Here is a 21,913-nt window from a genome sequence, read left to right as displayed (position 1 = left end):
TTATATAAATATTGATCCGTAATCTAATAGAATGGCTGTTTACAATCTGGTCTCATTTGATACATAGTATCAATGCTTGATAAAACATTTTTAGTAATATATTTATTTTGAGTCTCATTAGAATGTATACCAAATATTTACTAGTTACAAGAATAATCATATGCCAATTATCTAAGGAAGGAATATCAATATTTTTGGGACATATTTTACAAATTAATCAAAAACTTAATATGTTTGGTTTTTTTTTTTTGGTATTCTTGTTTTAGCACATAAATTTCATTTATCAAAAATGCTTTTAGTTTTACTTTTTGCAGTTTGAACAGTCATACCCTAGAAAGAAATTTACTTTTAAAAACTATTGCTTGAAAAACTGCAATAATTCAAACTGAGATCTAGTCATGATATGGTATAAACAATTCAATGGAATGTAGTGCAAATGTATGTTTTTCTTCAATTTTTGTGGAAAATTCATAATATGCAGATTTTCAACAAGTAATCAAGAAGTTTTTTCCCCTATCTGTAAAAACAAAAATGGCAGAAGATTTTTAATTGAACCTACTTTGTTGGAATACTGGATTCCACACCTGGTTTTTTTTTTTAGAGAAAAATGATATTATCCAAGATAGAGAACACACATAACCAACATTAAGACCTAATTGTTATACATAAAATTTCTCCTTAAAAAAAACCTCAAAACATTTCACTAATTTTATAAAATTTAAAACATACCTTTGAAATAATTTGGGACGACCTTCTTTGGCTGCTAGGAGTTCATCTACAATATCTTGTGCCTGTAATAAGAAAGCATTCTTTATGTGTGTATTTATTCTCTTTTATTTTTTTATTTCTATTGTCTAGTTAATTAAGACAGTTCTTGTGAGATTTCTTTTCCTGCTAAATTCTGTTATTCATCCAACATCTGTGTTCATAAATGCAGCTGTTTTGATATCTAATGAGGAATTTTGTTCAAACTTGTGCTATCAACCGTCAGATTTTAACTTGCAGTTAAGTGCATTAATTTAGCAAAATGATAAATGTTTGTAATCTCACTCCAATCTCTAGCACACCAGTATATTCATCTAGTTAGAAGTATCCTTCATTCTCACACCAATTTTTTTTCTATAATAATTTAATATTTACTGATAAGTTTAAATTTCTGGTGAAGTTCTTGTTTGTTTTTTTGGCAAATTCTGTTGTTGGTAATTTTGAGTTTCTTACTTCCCTTTGTCCACAAAATGTTTAAAACAGGTCTAATATCCATGATATATAATATGATCTAGTTTCTTATCCTTTTCCTTCAAATGGAATAATTTCTTCAGCTTTTTTCAACATCACAGAGTAAGCATCTAAACAAATTACTTTCCAACCCAAAAACAGTGTTTAAAAAACACCATTTATTCAGGAAACAGAAATAAATCTGACGTAATTCAGAAAACAATGCTTTGCAAAATGGGAGTTGCCATTAATATTTTGTCCAGATATTTTTACTCACTTAGAAAAGTAATCCCTTCAAATGACATGCACAAATCAAATGTCAGTTAAACATATTAGTTCACAGAAACATCACAAACAAAGGTGTAACATTTACACACCCTTTTCATTCTCAAAATTCACTCAACCATATCAGATGCATACATGTCCTTCCTATTACTTGCAATTTTCAATATTTGTTATTGATTTTATTTAATAACTAATGAAATCGTAAATACACCTAGCAATGGTACGATTTGTTTTCCTCCCTTAAATTGTTTAGCATCTTTAAAGATTAAAAAAAAAGGAAAACAATAGTGCCCTTATAATGATTACAAAAATATATAAATATTCACCAAAGAAGTATAATTTTTTTTTTGTTATCAAAGAAGTTTCTTTAAAAAATCTTACCTACATGAAAATCACCCCATCCTATGGTACATTGAATTTGTGTAACATGATAATGTATTGAACAAATTGTGGTCAAATAAGTGCAAAATTATTAAATCACCTGGAATTTACGTAACCCTTTAATAATTTGTGAATGATCAAAGAACATTCCTTCAAAATTTCATGTCAAATATTATTTTTCTGAGGTTCAATATATTTTTCTCATAAGGAACTTGAATAAGCTGTTTTCAATCTACCTGCAAATTTAATAAATCTGATGGAATTTCATTATTTCTCATTTTGGTAACCCCATTTTTACAGTAAATACCTACCGGAGCATTTATACTTTGGAATATGTGCATATCACATCTACTGCTATATTTCCCTGGATTTTCTAACATTGTAAACATTATTAAGTTTGTGTACACTTCTCTTTTATCTTCTTTGAATATTGCTGTTGGTTCATGTACAAGTTCTAATGGAAATCTTTCCAATTCCTCCTGGAAATATAAGATCACAGTATTTGTATAAATAAGTCATGCTGCTAAACACTTTCAACTTATAAATTGTGTTATATATATTTAATATAAATATCTAATGTTGTATAATACAGGTAGAGAAATGTATTATAAAATTAAAATAGTCGTTTATGTTTATGATTAGGCGTTAAACAACATTAAATAGCAACACAAATAAATATAAATTCTGTAACCCACATTAGTTCAATAAAGATACAAAAAGACAACTGACAGAAAGACAACTCTGTATAAACTCTAACCAAATGACCTGAATCTTGCTTACTTCCTTTTAAGGGTTAATTTGACTCATTTTGTTAGGACACACATGGTTATAACTGTTAGCGCTTCAGGTGTTGTATTGGCTTTTCAGAGATTTTGAACATTACTATGTGGTTGGTTTATGACGCGTCAGTAGCATTTTACTTTTACTTCTGGTTTAGCTTTGGCTTTAAAATAAGAGACATTTATTCATTGTGTACATGCTATATACCTTTTGCCAACATTAAGCTGATGAGATGCATTTTCATATCCACTCTTCAACTTTTTTGGCTTGCAAATCAGGTTGTTATGACTATTACTTGCTTTATATTTTGTCATTTGTCAATTTATTTTGATATTGGAACATGTGTTCAAAAAACATACTGTGAACATATCAAAAACCAAATTTTACATGGTTATTTTTGTTTTGCTTTTGTGGATAAGAGTATTTAACCAAATTAAACACCATAATAAAATCTTGCAACTTCACATTAAACAACAGAAAACCGTATAACCCAATGAAACCATTACTGTTGAAATTCACTCATGAGAAATTTCAAACCCAATGTAGCAAGAAATTTCAGAAGTGCCTATTGTTATTCCTATATATTTCTGAATTACGATAGATTGTTTTTCACAACATAAAATAACATATCTAATGTATGTCCTACCCCATTTCCTTTGTCGATTACGATTAAATTTTTGCGTTCTATGATCATAACACATCTCATTGTCCAGATGCCAGTGGTACTTTCCATTCCACGTAACTTGCGTAATCCATCCTCAGGTTTCATCACACCTAAATATAAATTGGTGCATTGTTTAAGCGATTGTTAGCAGACAAATTCAAAAGGTACTGGGTTAATCTAATTTTGTATACAACAATTTTTCTATAAAAAAAACGGTCAAACAAGAAAAAAGTATAACTCTGAGGAAAATTCAAAACAGAAAGCTTAAGTCCTTCATCAAATGGCATAATTAAAAGTTCAAACACATCAGACAAAAGGACAACTGTCATATTCCCGACTTGGTACAGGCATTTTGTTATGTTGAAAACGGTGGATTAATAAAATTGATAATGGAAATGGGGAATTTGTCAAAGAGACAACAACCCTACCATAGAGCAGACAACAGTAGTAGGTCACCAACAGTTCTTCAATGTAACCTAGTTTTAAAAGCTAGCTGAACCTCTCACTTGAACGAGTTGTATAAAATTATATTATTTTGACAATGATGTGTGAAAAAAACAAATTGACACAATAGGTAGAACATATTGAACCAGAATTCTCTTCTTGTTCCAAGAATGGGTAAACGATTCTGAATAAGGTACGTACAAGAAGGCATGAGAAAATAATATTTGGGACCCCTAGATTTGAAAGTTAAAGAATTATACCATGCAGTAATAATCTCAATCGCTCGATAGATATTAGTTAAAAGGTCATATATCACACTTCAAAAAAAATTGTTTTACATACATTTGCTTATTACTCCTGGCTTTCACATGCACAATTATCCTATTTTAGGAAAAAATGATAAAATATGTAACTGGTCATGAAACTTGGATATAGGTTACAACCTTACAGAAAAGTAATTTTATTACAAGATGGCATATACAAAATTGATGATGCAAGTTAAATGCCTTTTCTGGGAAAGGCTGTTGCTCATTTTCAATTGTATTCAAGTACTGTGTCAAAAATAAAAATATTAGGTCAGATATGTCACTTTGGACATGTTTATGATATCCCAGTGACCTCAATAATGACATTTTTGCACTAATGTGACTAGACAATATTATTGTATTCATTTATCAATCAAATTTACATAATTTCGAAATGACTGAAGAAGCTTACTACAATGGCTTAACCTTTGATCAATAGCTGAGTTCTTCTTTGTCCTCTTATACAACATTGTTAACAATGCATGATTGAAATATTAGGGCAATAACTTATATTTCTGCTATGAAACTTCTTACCTGATTTTGAAGAATATGTAGCTAAGTGATCTAGCTCAAATGTGGGTTCCATGTCCCTTGTGTTATCAAATCTATCCATACTGTGTTGATCTAAAATAGAAAAAGTATGTATACTACTGACACTCGCTAATACTATACAAGTAATAAGGGTTATAGTACATAATATTAATTTGTAGACATTGTACATTACATTTGTTAATGTTTCAAGAAATATGTACGCCTGCTAAGTGGAATTTAATAGATTTTTTATGGTAATACAAATGTACATCAAGAAGACCAGAATACTGAATGAACAGCTTTAGCCTTTGTTTTGACAGTTTTTTTTTTTTAATTTCAAAATTCTGTAAAAAGAAAAAAAAATCTAAAATATTTGTTTTCAAAAAGAAATATAATATTTGAAATCCTTGGAAATATGTTAAAATTACTACCATTTATTTCATATGAGGTCCCATTTCAGAAATGTTTTTACTGTCAGAGGTAAAAGGTTTGGCCAATAAGCAACTGTTGTGTGAATATTAATATGTAAAATCAATTTAAGTGGTCTAATAATATAGCACTCCTTGAAATTTAATTGAATAAATGCAAATGTTTTGAAGAAATGACAGCTTCATTGAATCATTGAAAATAATAAATGATACATGCATAATTACAAAATTGCAGGTATGCATATGCAATGCTTGACAACATAATTAAATGCATGAATGCTCTTACTATGGATTAACTATTGAGGAACATTCCATATGAATGAATATGTTGATGCATTATTGGTATACTGGATTATCTGACCCTTGTTTTCATTAATCCCTCAGCCTTGATCATTCATCAACATGATCAGTAATTGCAATATTAATGTACAAAATAACTAATACTATAGTCTTATAATTCAGAATCAACTACCATTAGGTGGATAATTGCATTTTTTGGTTGCTTTAATTTGTAGTGGTTCAATACTTTTCTTACTCTTTTAGACATATTATATTGAACAACATGATGTAAAACTGTTTTATTAAAGTTTTAAAAAAGTTAAAATTTAATTGATTGATTGTTGGATGCTTAAAGTAAAGTGGCAAATATTTCAAGCATGTTCAGGACGACAACAAGTTAACAATAAATTCAATAGGTAGGTCTTGTAAAAGTTAAGATTTGAAAATTTTACCAAGATGTCTAATTTCATAAATATTACATTTTACAAAATATTTAAGGTATGTAAAGAGCTTTTGAAAATAAAAAATCTCTTTTTATATTTCCTACATAAAAAGAAAATTATTCTGACACACGAGTATTAAAATTGTTCAAAATCTTCATTTGTATACAAAGTAGTAAACATGCAGTTGTAAAACCCTTCAAAAGTTTTATAACTCATTCATAACAATATAAGAGTTTTATTTCCTCTTGTGACTTAAATCGTACTTTCAAAACAAACAAATGACCGATTAACATTTAACTTTCACAAATTTAAATTTTATTTTCCTTCAAAAATATTTTTATTGTTCTTTTTTTTATGATCAAAAAGATATAATGCATTGTTATTACATAAACCTTCACATGGTAATCCTTTAATCATGGTGTATTACAAAAGTCAAGGGAAGATATATGTCTAGCTTGAGGCAAAGTAACATATCAGTCTACATTTATGTAACGCCTTTACTCCTCAGTTCAATCAACCCAATACTACTTTAGTTATCCACCACTTCAAGCTAATTATAGGTGATATGGTTAATAATCCTGTTTTGGTGGGTCAGTTACTGGTCAAGCATATACCGATTTTAAATATTAAACACTACATTATGTCATTTTACTTTGGTTTTTCATAGTGAAAACATTCATAGGAGTTTTTCGATTATTCAAAAAGAAGAGATAAGCCATGTTGGATTCAATCTCTGATTAAATTTAAAGAATGCTAACCTGTTTATGGACTGACCTATATAATTTAATTAAACTGTGACATTATTATTTCCAACTTTTGGTTGATATAGAAAGAGATGATTAAATGAGGACTTAACTGAAAAGAATATTTATCTCTGGACATTTCTCATACATGATATAAAGTTATGAATAGAGATATTAATTAATTTTCAATCTTCATAACAATCAATTGATACTCCAATGTGGGGTAATTGGGCAAAGCAAAGGCGCTTTGCATATTAAGATCACTGAAGCTTTATTCTTTACAATAAAGCAGTCAACTTTCACTTGCATTGGATAGACAAAGATATTAATATTAAAGAGAAAAACTTGATTCTTTGGATTAATTTTGTTGTGAACCTAAAATTTGATTGTGAAAAAAAAATAAATTAAAACCTATATATGCTGTATTACAGATCTTACAAGAAACCAAGGTCAAGGGCAATTCTTAATTATTTATTCTATGTGAAAAAACACCTTTTGAATAAAAGCAGCAGCATACTTAAGGTTGAATAACAAAAGTTCAATAATCTAAACTAAGTATAACATGTACAATGCGTTGGGGAACAATATTTTATTTAGGAGTGAAATTTTTCTGTTCTTTTAACTAAAACTAGTTAAGTAAACTATCTATAAATGTATATACTTGTAAAACATATCTCACAGCTAAAAAATAATAAAATCTGTCCCCCAGGTAAATAAAGGAGATTTACAGGTAGATAAGCTAAATCTAGGTCAACAATTTGATATCAGATTTAGTTTTATTCAATGGGTAACATTCAATTCTCAAATTTATGTCATACAATATCATGATATGATATCAAGGTTTCATTAAACAATTTATATAATTACGCATCAGGAAAGAAAATAATAATAACTGAAAAATGTACACATACAGAGAACAGGGAAGTCTCCAAGACAATGATGCTACCAAATAGTCCTAGCGAATGTATCAGTTATAACAGATAAGATAACTTTTAGAAAGAAGATAATTTTTAAAATAAAGTCTTCCACCTTCCAATGCTAGCATATAGATAAAACAGAATGACAGGAAGTTTAAAATATTAATCATCATGACCATGATTATCATAATTATAGCCATTTTTAAAAGATTTTCTTTGGGGTTCTTTACTTGATACAAGATCAATGTTTGGATACTTTCTTATTTGAAACATTAGTTGAATGCTTGGATTGACCCTAACATACTTGAAAGAATACTGACATACCTTATACAAGGTCAATGTTGGGATTCCTTTACTTTATGCAAGGAATTTCCAAGGGGGGTTCGTTGGACTCACAAACTGGACTTTAATAGTCACAATTCGAACAAAACATTGACTTTAACAGTGCTTATTTGTTTTCAAGGGGGGGTTCGTGCAAACCCCCCTGGCTACGGGTATGATGAATGTAGAGAATCGATTACTTGTTACATAGTCTTACTTTACATAAGGCTTAGCTTAGCAGTGGGAAATTGTTCTCTTTGTATACCCAATCTTTCCATATACCTATTATGGAAACATGAAGTTTTCTTAATTCTAATCTTATGAAAAATTAATATCAATCATCATTCTTATATTCTCAATTAACTCAAAGATCCATAATTTGTTATAAAAGGGAAACAGCCAATAATAAGATGTATCTTATTAATTCAATCATTGCAATTTCTTCAATAAAACTTGATTGCTGTAAGAGAAATTCCAATAATTGATTTAAGAGCCTAGAGGTCTAACTTGCTTTGATTTATATAGAATATACCTTAAGTTTGTTTAACTGTACTGCATCTTGCATTATACCTAGTTCAGTGCATTATTAATATATTAATATTTGTATACATTTTATAACACTGTCACCTTTTCTTTCCCCTTGAGTAATATGAACAGCTAGTTGAACCCTTTCTTCAGGGTTCGTTTAATTGATACAAGATTGATATCTGATATACCAAGTTTAAACAATACAGGAATGACTAAATGACTGAGTTTAATTTGTAGCCTTCAACTATTTTCACATTCCCAGCTTTAAACCTTTCACCCATCAAGACCTTTTGCTCAATTTATCAAGTAAAATCATAACATTCATTTTTGAAATAACCGTAATATTTGTTACAGAACTTTTAGCTTAATCAATGCATAATATCTTAGAACTGTGTACATTTATTTCATCATTAACTGAAATTCTTATGATTTTATCTAATCCTGTACTTGTACGTTTCTGTCACTTAGTCTCTAGTGGTGAGTTGTCTCATTGGCAATCATACCACATCTTCTTATTTCTTAATTGATTCAATTTAGTTGTGTGTCAGATATACATGTACACGTATCCCTCCAAGCATAATACTTCACTGATTGTTTTATCATAAAGCCCTACCTACATGTATATGTCCACAAGTATGAATAAGTCAATTACTAAACAACTAAACATTTAAAGATTTCATATTATTGTAGCAAGTCCTATCCAAGTGTTGATACCGTCCTATGAGGTCTAAATAGATATGTTTTACAGTATTAATTTGAATTATGTGTTTAGAAGGATGATAAACTCTATAAAAGACTCAAAATGTAAAATTTGTGTCTCTATATATCAAATGCTATTGTATTTTCACATCTGCTAAAAAGCATAAACTGTAAATTCAAAAATTATTGCGTGCATTTATTATTGCGATTTTGTCATTTTTGACTTCAATGCAATTTTAATTATTATGATTTTGAGAAAAATCTTGTTTTATTTATATAAAAAATTACAAAATGCGAGTTTAAATTATTGAGTTTACAACTCTGTCGCATTTTTCGCAATAATTAAAACCTCACAATAATTTCTGAATTTACAGTTCTGATTTATATATAAGGTTTTATAAATATCAACAGGATGCATTTTGGATAAACTGAGTCAAGATATGAATATTGTTTGCATAAAATCTGGGCTTTTTTAAACAAAAGTAGAGTTTTTTTTTCCGACGAGAATCAGTTTAGTTTCGCACATTCCTGTGTTTTAAAAATGTTTATTGACATTTTTGCAATATAATGGTTGACTTTAATAGCTTGTGCAGCAAGTTCAATGGGTTGTCAATTATTGCAATATTTTGAACTTACATATAAGAATAAGTAGTTAAAAGAATTATTGAATATTTTATTACATCTTCTCTCACCAAATGTGTGAATATGCTATTAATACATGTATTGGCTTTAATCTTACACATAAGTCTTTCCAATAAATAGGTGCCAGGCTTGATTTAGAGAAAGGATTCCAGTAAGAGAGAATGAAAGTTTACTTTCAGAACAAAACAACTCATTAAAATTACTTAATGTACCAACCCTTTGACTTCTAACATGGTTAACCCATAAAAGCATCATAGTTTTGACTAAAGTGACAACAAGTATGCAGAGGTCACTAATTTAACTTGTAACTCCTTCTCATTAGTTATAATATTGTCAAGCTTAAGGTGCAAAAAAGAAAAATGGAAAGAAAAAAAAGGTTGTACCGATTTACTTTCTCGGGTTTGAAACAGTGATTTCAAAATAAACGATAGTGTACCACAGTGTATTGTAATGACTGATAAAATCTACTCAAGGAGAGAAAAGCATATATAGAACGGCCTTGGTGGCCCATCATTTACTTGGGCTCTCACATTTACCTAAAGATATCAATTCATCACCACCAAGGTAGCTGAGGCTCCTCAAATCATTTTTCTCCATGAAAATGTACTTTTTAATATATTAGTAGACAGTTGCTTGTCTAAGTCTGGTGCTTTAGCAGAATAACTGCATTATCCTACATCAACAACAGATTAATCCATGCAACATGGCCATTTCTGAGACAACCAATGGTCATCTTGGTCATGGCTATTTTGAATATTTTTTTTATCCTTAGAGTGATGTCTACCCTGGTTCTTTCTACGTTACTGTAAAATGATAAACTTACCTATTTCTGGTCCTCCGTATCCATTTCTACAATACAAAGTTCGGATTAATTAATCTAATATAAAAGTGTGTAATTATACAAGTGTACATCATGTACACCTATGAGCTAAGTTTTATTGAATTTAACATTGTCATGCATTACAACATCCCAGTTTCAAAATACAGGGTCTTTTGCAGGTTATTTCACAAATATAGTATATTCAGTCTGCCTTAATCAGATATTATGGTTATGGGTAATATATCTACACATTTCGCAAACAAGTAAGCCATGTAAGCATATACAATTAAATCAAATTAAAGTTACATTAAAATATGAAATTATATGATGAATTCATTCATTCAATTCCGATTCATATAAATGTCATCCCCTACTGATCACAAGCATTTGAACTGTTCAATAAAATACATGTACATTGTATTACCATATACTTCTTGCTTACCTTATAAACAAGATCTTGACTCATAACAAAACTATTATTGTTATGCAATTAGTGCACACACATTATTTAACTTTAAACGATTTTAACAAAACATGAATTTATAATGTTGTGATCAAGTTTCATTTCCTTGTTAAAAGTAACAATATCTTATGCACATAAGCAGGTACAATCAAATAAGGACTTATTCAACAACATTTACATACAAAGCTTCTCTGATTCTGCACATGTTCAAAAAATCAAAATGGAAAAATAAACATATTTACACTCTGAATTTTGTCTCTGATTGATCTTAGATCTGCTCCTATAAATAACTTTAAGATGTCAAGCAACAATCACTTTTTATTTGTGATGTCAAATTTTTGAATTGGGATGTCAAAGTTTACTGGAACGTGTGTGATTTTACTTAGGCAGCACATTTGCATACAAGTGTAAATATGTCTATTGTATCAAGACTCGAATGAAAACAACTAATTAAGCACATCAAACTGACAATACTGGTACATATTTGTACTAGAATTTTGTTAGTTTTAAAATTTCTACTTTTAAGAATCCCACACAAAATTAGAAATAACAGTTAGACGAAATCCATGCTCAGTTGCTGTTAGAAAACCTAAGCATGAGGAAAAAACCAATAAACACTAAAGTGAAAGTACCACTCTAAGCATCAATAAAAAGTTTATCCCGAAAAGAGAAGTAAAAATCAGTATCTAATCTAAATGTACACTCCCCAACAGATATTACTCACCTTACAGATAAACCGAACTCAGATTCACGATAAGTGGATAAGGGTGGAGCGCTGTTGTATGTACTGAAGGTTCAATAATATTCAGATATAATATTTACTCTTTGTTTATCATCTGGTAAGTTTTGTGATAACTTTGATTAACATGACAATGATTTAAAAAGTAAATAAATTATCACAATACTGGCAACGGGTCAGGGTCTAAAATCATTTCAGAAGAGAGGACCATTCCTCAGCCAGTATAAAATGTACCTTGCAGAAAAGAACTGCAGAAACCTTGACCTCCAGTGCCCTCCACATTACATTTGTTTAAATATATTTTTTTTTATATATTCAGTTGTAGTTGAGCTGCATTTGTTAGCAAAATTTAACCCAAGCCTATTGACTGTACCTTAATATTCCACTCAAATATTGATAGCTTAATTGGAAATTAATTTCTGGTAGATCAGAAATATCGATCATGACCACAAAAACACTATAAATTTCTTATGCTATAAATACGTTAAAAGAAAAGGTTATATATATATACAGAACTTAAATAAGGAAAAGAGATTAATGTTTAACACTGAAAATCAGAGAATGGATAATAATTTCAATGTCTGTCAACCTATCTGTTGGATGCTAAATGTACAGTGGCAAATATTTCATGTATGTCCAGGAAGACTGAGTTTTATGACCTTACCTTGGTCCGTAGCCATATCCTCTGTCATGTCCACTGAAATACAGGAAGGTCACATTTGAAAATACTTGTTTTATTATCTTACCACTTTTATCAACATGTTTTTTATGATACCACGAAAGACAACATTACAATAAAAGCACATGTTTATGAACTTTTCTAAAAATAAGTTTAACTTTGATCTGTCCATTACATCTTATTTTCCTTCAAACATGGCCTGGTCCTCCTGTCCATACTGATTTTATATGTGTACATCTACATGTATCTTAAATCACACATCGTTCATTCTCTCGAACAGATTTAACATTTATTTACTGTCAAGTCAGAAATTATTGTGATGCTTTTACCAAAAATGCAACAGGATTACAATAGCAATAATTTAAACATGATTTTTCTCAATATTGCAAAAAATTTAAATCATGTTTTGATCTAAAATGACAAAATGGCAATAATTTCTGAATCAACAGTACAAGGTACACATGGTATTAGGAATATTTAAGATATCTTCTAAATTTTTTTATACTAAATTAAGGAGCATGCATGGTCCTTTAACTTCTAGCAGCAACATTATTCTGGCTAGAGAACTGATCATATGACCAATTGAACATTTTTAAAACATTTCTTCAGAGAACTCCCTTTATTTTATGAGACTGAATTGCTTTAAAGGACCAGCAGCAGTTATAACCTTGTACAGTGTACAGTGAAACAAGTGGCTGATAAAAAATTAATTTAATACAAATCTGAAGAAAATAAAAATTACAATTATACATAATAAATAAGTCACTTTTTTTTTGTAAAGTAGGATTATTTTTGGCTTTTTATTGAAGTACAGTTGCGAAAAAAGTAAAAACCTCCATTGAGGAAAGCATAATGGAAGTTTAAGCATTATCATTTCAATACAAGTACTGTGTTGAACTTGATCTATATAAAATTATACCATTAAAGAAGCACACAATTCATAGCCACAGGTAATTTTATGATACCTATGATTAAATGATTGATAAAATCCTCCACCCTATTGTGTATATTGAGAAAATATCTCTTATTAAAGAAGTTTGATCAGCATGTGGTCCAATATTGACCCAGACTTTTATCAGTGACATTTTGTTTGTAAACACACCCAAACTGTCAACTATACAGTATATCTGATTTATGGATTACCTGTTCCCACAAGCTATCATCAAAGTAACATCTTGTTCACACTTCACAAAAATCAGGATCATAAAGAAAAGAAAATTTCACCTTCATTTTTTCTGCTGAAGATTACAGTTATACTGATCAGTATAAAATGGGGCTAGAAGCTTAAGCTTGAAACATATGAAAGATGCCACATGATCATTGCAAATGAGACAATTCTCCACCAGCTACCAAAAGAAACAAGTACGCTGTATTGCCTTTAACCAGGAGCAAAACCTGTATACTATTTAGCAAGCTCATAAAGGAATGAAGAAGACAATTAAAGTGAAACAATTCAACAAAAAAATAACGGCCTGGTTTCTGTACGAAACAATTAAAACAAAACATTATATATACAGCAAACATCATGAACATGTTTAAGCCCAACCCTGTTTATTTAGTGCACTGGGTCTTAATCAACATGAAATATTTGAATATTCATCATCATGAACCTAATTAAATTACATGTATAGACTACCAAATGAAATACTTTAACAAAGTAAATGCAGAATTTTTCTCTAATAAATGATTATGAATCAGAAATTGGACATCGATACAAAACACAATTCAATGGCTCTTATAGCTTAGGATACTTGGGACAAACACTATTCAAGTTTGTCGTAAAAGAGTCGTCTCAAAAAAGATTTTAATAGATGCTGAAACAGTGGCATTATCATCTTACACTAAACATCAAACAATCTTAGAAAACTTGGCTGATTATTGATCCATCCAGCAGTCAAACTGACCAACAAGCATAGACTTTCATTTAAGGGATTTCTAATGGGAAAAGTCCAGGTCACCATATTTTTATACCCTATTGAACCCTTTGGATACAAGTAATGATATCAATTTTAGTTTGTTTGACAACACTGCTGATAGATAGTCCTACTTAGGGTTTTGAAAATCCATTAGTAATGCTTTAGTATTGGAATATCATTTTATTATATATTTATATATTCTTATTAAACTGATAAAAAAAAGTGTTGGGTTTAATTTAGCTGCATCAAGCAATTGTTGTCCTAAGTGGCAGAATGTTGACTTAGTACAAAAATAACTTACTTCATTCCTCCATAGTTGTGGTGATAATCCATCCCATGCGGGGTTACACCTGGCATCACCAGGCCAGCAAGCTAGTTACCTGCAATTATACAGATAAAAAATCACAAATGTTCTATCATAAACAGATCAAAATCACAAATGTTCTATCATAAACAGATCAAAATCACAAATGTTCTATCATAAATCAAAATCACAAATGTTCTATCATATACAGATCAAAATCACAAATGTTCTATCATAAATCAAAATCACAAATGTTCTATCATATACAGATGAAAATCACAAATGTACTATCATTTACAGATGAAAATCACAAATGTACTATCATTTACATCTATTCCTTTAAGAGACATTTTCTGTAAGCATCAAAATCATATGGAATGACATGTCACAGGATTCCATATTTGTTAAAGTTCAAGTTCTCAATAAATACAAATGATGCCTGAAGACTGCTGCAGTTCTAGTTTTTGAACTTTGTATTTAAATACAAAGAATATTTCATTACAGTAGTACTATAGAACTAAGATAACTTAGTCATGTATGTTAATTTTCTTGGGCGAGTCCCAAGTCAATATATTCTGAAACTTTTAATGAATCCAAAATTCATGCAGTATACCTTTTTCAGAAATTCTCAGACATAATTAAAAAATGGGGACTCATCTAAGTGCTGAATCCAGAATCCTGAGTCTCATATATAGAGAAAAGTCTGAATTTCTCCATATTCTATGCTGTTTGAATCAAAAACATTATGATTTTAAATACCATTCATGCTCATAAAAGCAAAATTTATAATTATATATATCTTTAGGTGTACATTATTATAAATTTAATAGATTTATGTATGTACAAAATATCCAGATTTCTTTTAATCATGTGTCATTAAATGTTTGTCTAATTGACATACAAATGTATCCAGTGTCTCTTTTCATTCATATTCACACTTCATTCTTTTAAAATGAAACTCTTAATGGCTACCATTTCAACACAAAAGATCAAGACTATGTGATCTTGGCTTTTTGAAGGTCATAAGACAATGTTAGACGATGTTAGGGATCTGTCAATATAATTGTGGGTTATTAAAGACACAGGTACAAAAGTTCAAATGTCATTTGATATTATCATTATGTAGACAGTATATTAACAACTGTCCATCCTCTGAATGATTTTTATCTGGACATGTTTACAACATTTCATTACATGTGTATGTCAAAGACCTGATCCTATCTGTGCATTACTGGAAGAATTATAAGTATTATGAACAAATTAAAGGCTTTATTGTATAAATATGGTAAATTACATGTCATGATTGAAGGTAAAAAAAAACGGAGTGAATTCAAAACAGGAATATACCCTTCCTCACAGTACTAAGTTTGTACCTTTTTTACTGCATTCACAAACATGTATTGCAAATTTTGAAGTAAAAAAGTTAGACTTTATAATCTCCCCTTGTTTCCTTTAGAATTGAATTAAATTACTTTGATAGTGTTGAACAAGTTTTATCAATATCTATCTTGTCCATTAAGAAGAGTTATAATATCATGTGCAGACAGACAGATGAATAGGGCAATTACTATACCCAGCCTCCACCCCCCCCCCCCCCAAAAAAAAAGCTAAAGTTTGCAAGGGATAAAAACCTAACATTTTGATTATAAGACTTTGCCACATTATATTTCATACATGTCTACTCAAGGACCAATAGCATGTTCTACTTGAAAACATCAGTGTTGAACAAACAATTGCAGCTCCAATTAAACTTCCTTGATGTGCAACCTGATACTTGCATTACAAATATGATCGAAGTAATAGAGTTACACAATACAACTATATATAAACTGGTTATTTACTTATACTTAGCCAGGAAAACAAACATTAACTACAAAATAAGTTCATAAGACTTTAAACATATTGACACACCATAAATCGGTTTTGAAAACAAACGACCAACACCCAGATCAAGAAGGAGAAGCATGTAGTCCATTTAATCCTTATTTAGTATTTTTATTACGTTTATAACCCAGTTATTGTCAGAAGTAAAAATCCTACCAATTTCACAATGAAGATGGTTTTTAACTTTTATTATGGTTCATCAACCAGAACAAATCCATTTTAGGACCATGATCGGATTACTTTGTGAACCTGTTTAGTGTTTTAACTGTGCACATATTTAAGATCTCTTAAACAAGATCTTGGCATTTAATCATGTGTTAATTTAAATTTAAATTGACATATAATCAAAGTGCCATGAAATAAATTAAGAAAGAAAATGTCACTTCCTTTTCAACCTAGGACATTAAAAACACAACTATTAAATGGGCAGCTTGGATAAGTTTATTCTTTTGAATTTTTACTTCCCAAAAATATTCCTCCCTTCCACTTACATTTACATGGTTAAAATAAATATTCATTACATGTACCCATCCCCATGGCCAAGGATTGATGTTACAAACTCTATCCTACTTTTTATAAAGAACTTTTCCTTTACTCCAAAAATAACATCTTGCTCATTTAATTCCTAGCTGATTTATTTAGTCCCTGCCAGGTCATAAATCAAGTGTGGTTCACCTGTTTTAAGTTCGAATTTCTAAATAAACTGTTTTGTAATTGTTAAAGAAAAATGAGAATGGAAATGGGGAATGTGTAAAAGAGACAACAGTCTGACCAAAGAGCAGATAACAGTGGAAGGCTACCAATGGGTCGTCAATGCAGCGAGAAAATTACACATCCCGAGGTGTGCTTCAGCTGGCCCCTAAATAAAAATGTATACTAGTTCAGTGATAATTAACGTCATACTAAACTCCCAAATATATAAAAGAAGGCTGTAGGTGACACAAAGAGTAGTTTCTTTAAAATTTGGAATCTAGTTGAAAGTTGTCCCATTGGCAATCATACCACTTCTTATTTTTATAAACATGCCTATGTTTCTCACAGAAAGATCAAATTTCATTTGTATACTCTTATAAAAAGAGCACTCTAGTTTTCTTACAACTGACTATTTCTCCACTCTGGATAGTTAAATTTCAATTCTAGAAGTACAAAATATATACCTTTCAAAAATCAATAGCAGACACATACATTTTTTGTCATGCAATTGTTTAATTTGCATTTAAAGTTCAGGGTTTCAAATACTGTACAAGTCACATGACACGTAGATTTGTAACTAGGAAGTCTTGGAACTAAAGCATATATATATTGTATTAAAAACATTGATTTACACTTCAGTGATAACATTTTAAGAACATAGGCGTTACGTAATGCAAATGCTTTGTCTTATATCAGCCTATTAAATTGCTTTACCTATACTTTAACCCTAATATCATCATGGGGTAATTGATTTTAAAGGAAATTATTTAAGGAAAGACATGCATGTTTATTGTGAAATATAGCACCAAACCATGCAAGATTGATGTAGTTTACAGAGTAAAAGTGCACAAAAAATGAATTTGTTTATCAGACAATAGGTCTCATTATGTCGGTTACCAGTGTCTAATTAGTGTCACAAAAACATGTTTTGTTTCACCTTCAAAGTACATGTACATGTGTAAATGTACAAATGTACTTCCTCGGTACTAAATTCTAAGACAGGAACCCAATTTGGTTAATACTAAATGGGATAAATTTCACCAACAAGAGGCTACATGTATTGAAATTTTTCAGCATACATTTTGTACATGGTACCACCAACATGATCAACCTGCACACTATTTACTGGGAGACAATATTACTATTTATGTACATGTACATGTATGCCCAAGCAAAGTAAGATCATCAAGCCATCAGCAAGTAATCATTTTGAAAGATGATATATTTGTACTTGCAATTCTATTATCCTTAAAGAGTTCTTCAGGAAAACACTGCCTATGATTTGTAAAATTACTTTACACAATTATAAGATGGGAAATCCTTAGTAAATACCTGAAACCCAGGCATGCATATTATATCAAAAGATGCTAGTATTTAAATAAACCAACTTTTTATACTATGTGTAATTGTATAGCCATTCAATTTTTTCTATGTTTAATGTTGGACAAAACTATTTTAACACAATATAAATAATGATATACAACAATGGAACTAGGTCACAACTAGGTCAGTTCATGCAGAAAAAGTTATAAATTTTGAAAAGTTTAAAGGGATAGTGAACTGTTACTAATCCTAAGGTTCATAACCATGTATAGATCATACTAAGATTTATCATACTTAAAGATTACAGCCAAAGTTCATTCATAATTCTTATGTACAAAATGGGCCAACACCCTTTTTACTATGATGAATTTAAACGTGGCAATTAGAAGTTAGAACTAAAAAGTACATGTACAAGTATATAGTTGTTAAATGACATTTCAAACATATATTCCATCATTCTTATATTATATAATTTTGAAGCCATTTTATTATTCCAAAATGTTTTCTTATTCTTTTAGAGAACTGTATTATTGAACAATGTTAAAGTTGGTATGTTAAAATATTGAATGCACACTTATTGAACAGAACATACATTTTGTACATGTATGTATAAAATTGAGAATGGAAATGGGGAATGTATCAAAGAGACAACAACCCGACCATGCATTGTATGCTACATTTGTGTACATGTATATATAGTAACAATGAGGGCCTTTTCATCCTTTGGAATTGGATTATTATAAAATCCTATCGAACACTTAAAATTTTAAATCAAAAATGTATGTATCAACATGTTCAATACACATGATCAAACTGATTAGAAAAGTTTTCAAAACTATCTGTCATGATCATGGTTATAATCAATATTCCCAGTGCATATTGGATTTAATTGAACCATACAAATATTGCAGTGTTTCGAGAGGTCTGGATTTGCTCTGGTAAATTCACCATTCCTTTTGATGGACCACTGTTTATTATGGTTTTTGCCATGTTTACATTTTATACTCGGATTGCTGTACCCACCACTGAGTATATATACAGGCCAGAGCTGCACTGAAACAAAAGGTGCAGGTGCTTGAATCGAATTAATGTTGGGTTTTTCAATATTTTTTTATCTATTTTTTATTTTCTTCATTCATTATGTTCATTATACAATGATTATGAAAGTCAAACTGAATGAAAATATACATGTTTATACACTTTCGAACATGTATTTAAAAAATGTATGAGAAAAAGAAGGATTTTTTTAATAATTTATCTGAATATTTAAGATTAATTTTTCAAATTAACATGACTAACTTTAGAGAAATACAGGGGTTACTTCATGTACTTGGCAAAACTTTCATAAATTTTATCTTTTATACAAAATTATGGAATTCGGTGGAAATCTAGTAAATAACTACATGTAACATGATGTATTTTTCACACAAAAAATCCCTACATGTATATGTCTACTCTGGGACTTATAAGTTAAATATGTATCCCTATAGGTTGACGCATGCAGTGCATACTGTCGAATTAAAATCCTTGATTAAGATAAAAAATTAAAAAAAATAAAATAGGGGGTTTATGATACAGAATGACACAAAAATGTATCTTCAGGAGCACAGAAGTGAGATATACAACAATGTATCTCACAAAGACCTTCTTTAAAAGTAATTAATTTGCTTCCCAATAATAGTGACTATATATCCCACCAAAAAGGTTCTACATTTGACTTTCTTCCCATTCTGACATTCCTAAATTAATTCAAAGTTGTGTATTAAACTTTTGCTTCTTCAAATGTCAGTTCAGAATAAGTAAGTAAGTAAATTCAGGTAAACATTTACCTGTTTGAGGTACACAACAGGAGGGGAATACTAAAGTACTTCAACTTACTAACAATCAAATTTCTTAAAAGGGTCAAATAATTGCAAAAATCTGTATGATAACGACTCAAGGTAAATTAGTAAATTGCCTTGTCCATTTTGTTTTCCTTGTATCATTTAGAAATATTCTTCCCCCTTGTAAATATGGCGACCAACCTTTTTTCGACCACTGTAAAGTTGTAAAAAAGTGCAACAGTTTCTTCATTCCTGGATAATATGTGAAGTACTTACTGAAAATAACTGTTTACGTATTCTCCTTCGATATGCTAAAAAATATTATCCTGACAATAATGCAGACGAAAACAAAACCAATACACAAGTTTCGTATGGTATTTTTGTCCTATGGGCGAGGTTCCCTGTGTACAGCTATTCTATTTAATTAACACACCAATGAAATGTCGTATATATATAATACACAAATGTAGTTTCATCAAAACCAATACCGGAAACTTATATGTATTACGTTATAAAATTTACCAACATAAATTTTTTCTGTTAATAGAAAATGCATTTTTTCAATTGCACGTTATTTACCTTTGTAACAAAAAAAGATAGAACAGCCGTCTAACCTTTCCCTTAGGTCACATGACGCCTAAAGCATAAAGGTGAGACGACTCCCGTCATTCAAAGTGTATTCATTTTCTCAGAATTAAATTTCACTGACTTTGCTTTACAAAAATGATTATTTTCTTTGGACAGATAATTTCACCCTCCTTGAAAGTATTCAAAGAAGAGCTTGTTTATTAATCAATTATTGCTTGGACTATTAAACTAGACTAGTAAATTAGTATAAATTAGTAGATAAGTGGGACTTCATTTCATTTCAGATATATACTGTAGTATATATTTATTTGGCTTTATTTTGATATATTATATACTTCTGTTAACTTATTATCCATAAACTACAAAATGTAATGTGATTTTAGAAGACAGAAAAACATCAAGTGTATAGACTATAGCAACGTTAATTACCAACGTATGACAAATCTTATACCCTTTTAAAATTCCATTATGGACTTTTTCGACTTTTTGAATAAATACTGTAAAACTTGGAAGATCTTTGAATTCGAACGCTTAATTATATAATATCTGATTTCTGCAGATACAGATATAATTTTTTGTTCAATTATTTATTCCTATTTTTTTTGTGTTTTGCCAGAGACATAATATTTTTATATTCATTTTCTCTCTCTTTGTTAAATTCTTGGGATTTGTTTACGTTAGAAATATCTGTTAGTCTCATTTTCGTCTTTTTTTTACTTTTTCAGTTTTTATCTCTCTATTTATTTTTGGAAGGGGTCGACGACTTTGCTTGACATGAGCTAGGTTCTCGCTCGAGTTGCTCGGCAACGCAAAATATAACTTTGGAAGATAATATTATAACATGTTATCATGTAAATAGACATTTATTTCATTATTTATTTCTGGTGTTTTTCTTTAATAGAAACTGTGTGAAAATCACGACTTTTCAAATATCATCAAACATGAAAAAATACACCAATATTTATTTTTTTTAACTTTGCTTCAACACATTTTTTTTTAACCGATAGTATATATAGTAACTTTAATATTTAAAAAAAAATCGATATATAAGGTTTCTGTGATAAAGTAAATGCAGA

The 21,913-nt window shown here is 29.6% G+C and overlaps 1 protein-coding gene across 10 annotated transcripts in view; it reads right to left on the bottom strand.

Moving 5' to 3' along the window:
- Positions 1-20,964, bottom strand: part of LOC134685545 (epidermal growth factor receptor kinase substrate 8-like) — a 69,895-nt gene extending 48,931 nt beyond the window's left edge. For 7 of the 10 annotated variants that reach the window (XM_063545327.1, XM_063545326.1, XM_063545323.1 and 4 more), the window contains exons 1-9: positions 20,526-20,818; positions 14,524-14,602; positions 12,292-12,324; positions 11,613-11,675; positions 10,429-10,454; positions 4,609-4,698; positions 3,308-3,435; positions 2,193-2,360; positions 730-791 (exon numbers count right to left, since the gene is read on the bottom strand). In XM_063545327.1, the coding sequence (XP_063401397.1) occupies positions 730-791; positions 2,193-2,360; positions 3,308-3,435; positions 4,609-4,698; positions 10,429-10,454; positions 11,613-11,675; positions 12,292-12,324; positions 14,524-14,579 (626 nt within the window). In that variant the 5' untranslated portion in view covers positions 14,580-14,602; positions 20,526-20,818. The other 3 variants (XM_063545324.1, XM_063545329.1, XM_063545328.1) reach the window with 3 other exon arrangements.
- Between the last annotated feature and the right edge of the window lie 949 nt (positions 20,965-21,913).

The sequence above is a fragment of the Mytilus trossulus genome, chromosome 9, assembly GCF_036588685.1.
Source record: "Mytilus trossulus isolate FHL-02 chromosome 9, PNRI_Mtr1.1.1.hap1, whole genome shotgun sequence".
NCBI classification, from domain to species: domain Eukaryota; kingdom Metazoa; phylum Mollusca; class Bivalvia; order Mytilida; family Mytilidae; genus Mytilus; species Mytilus trossulus.
This window is presented reverse-complemented; position numbering and strand designations above follow the sequence as displayed.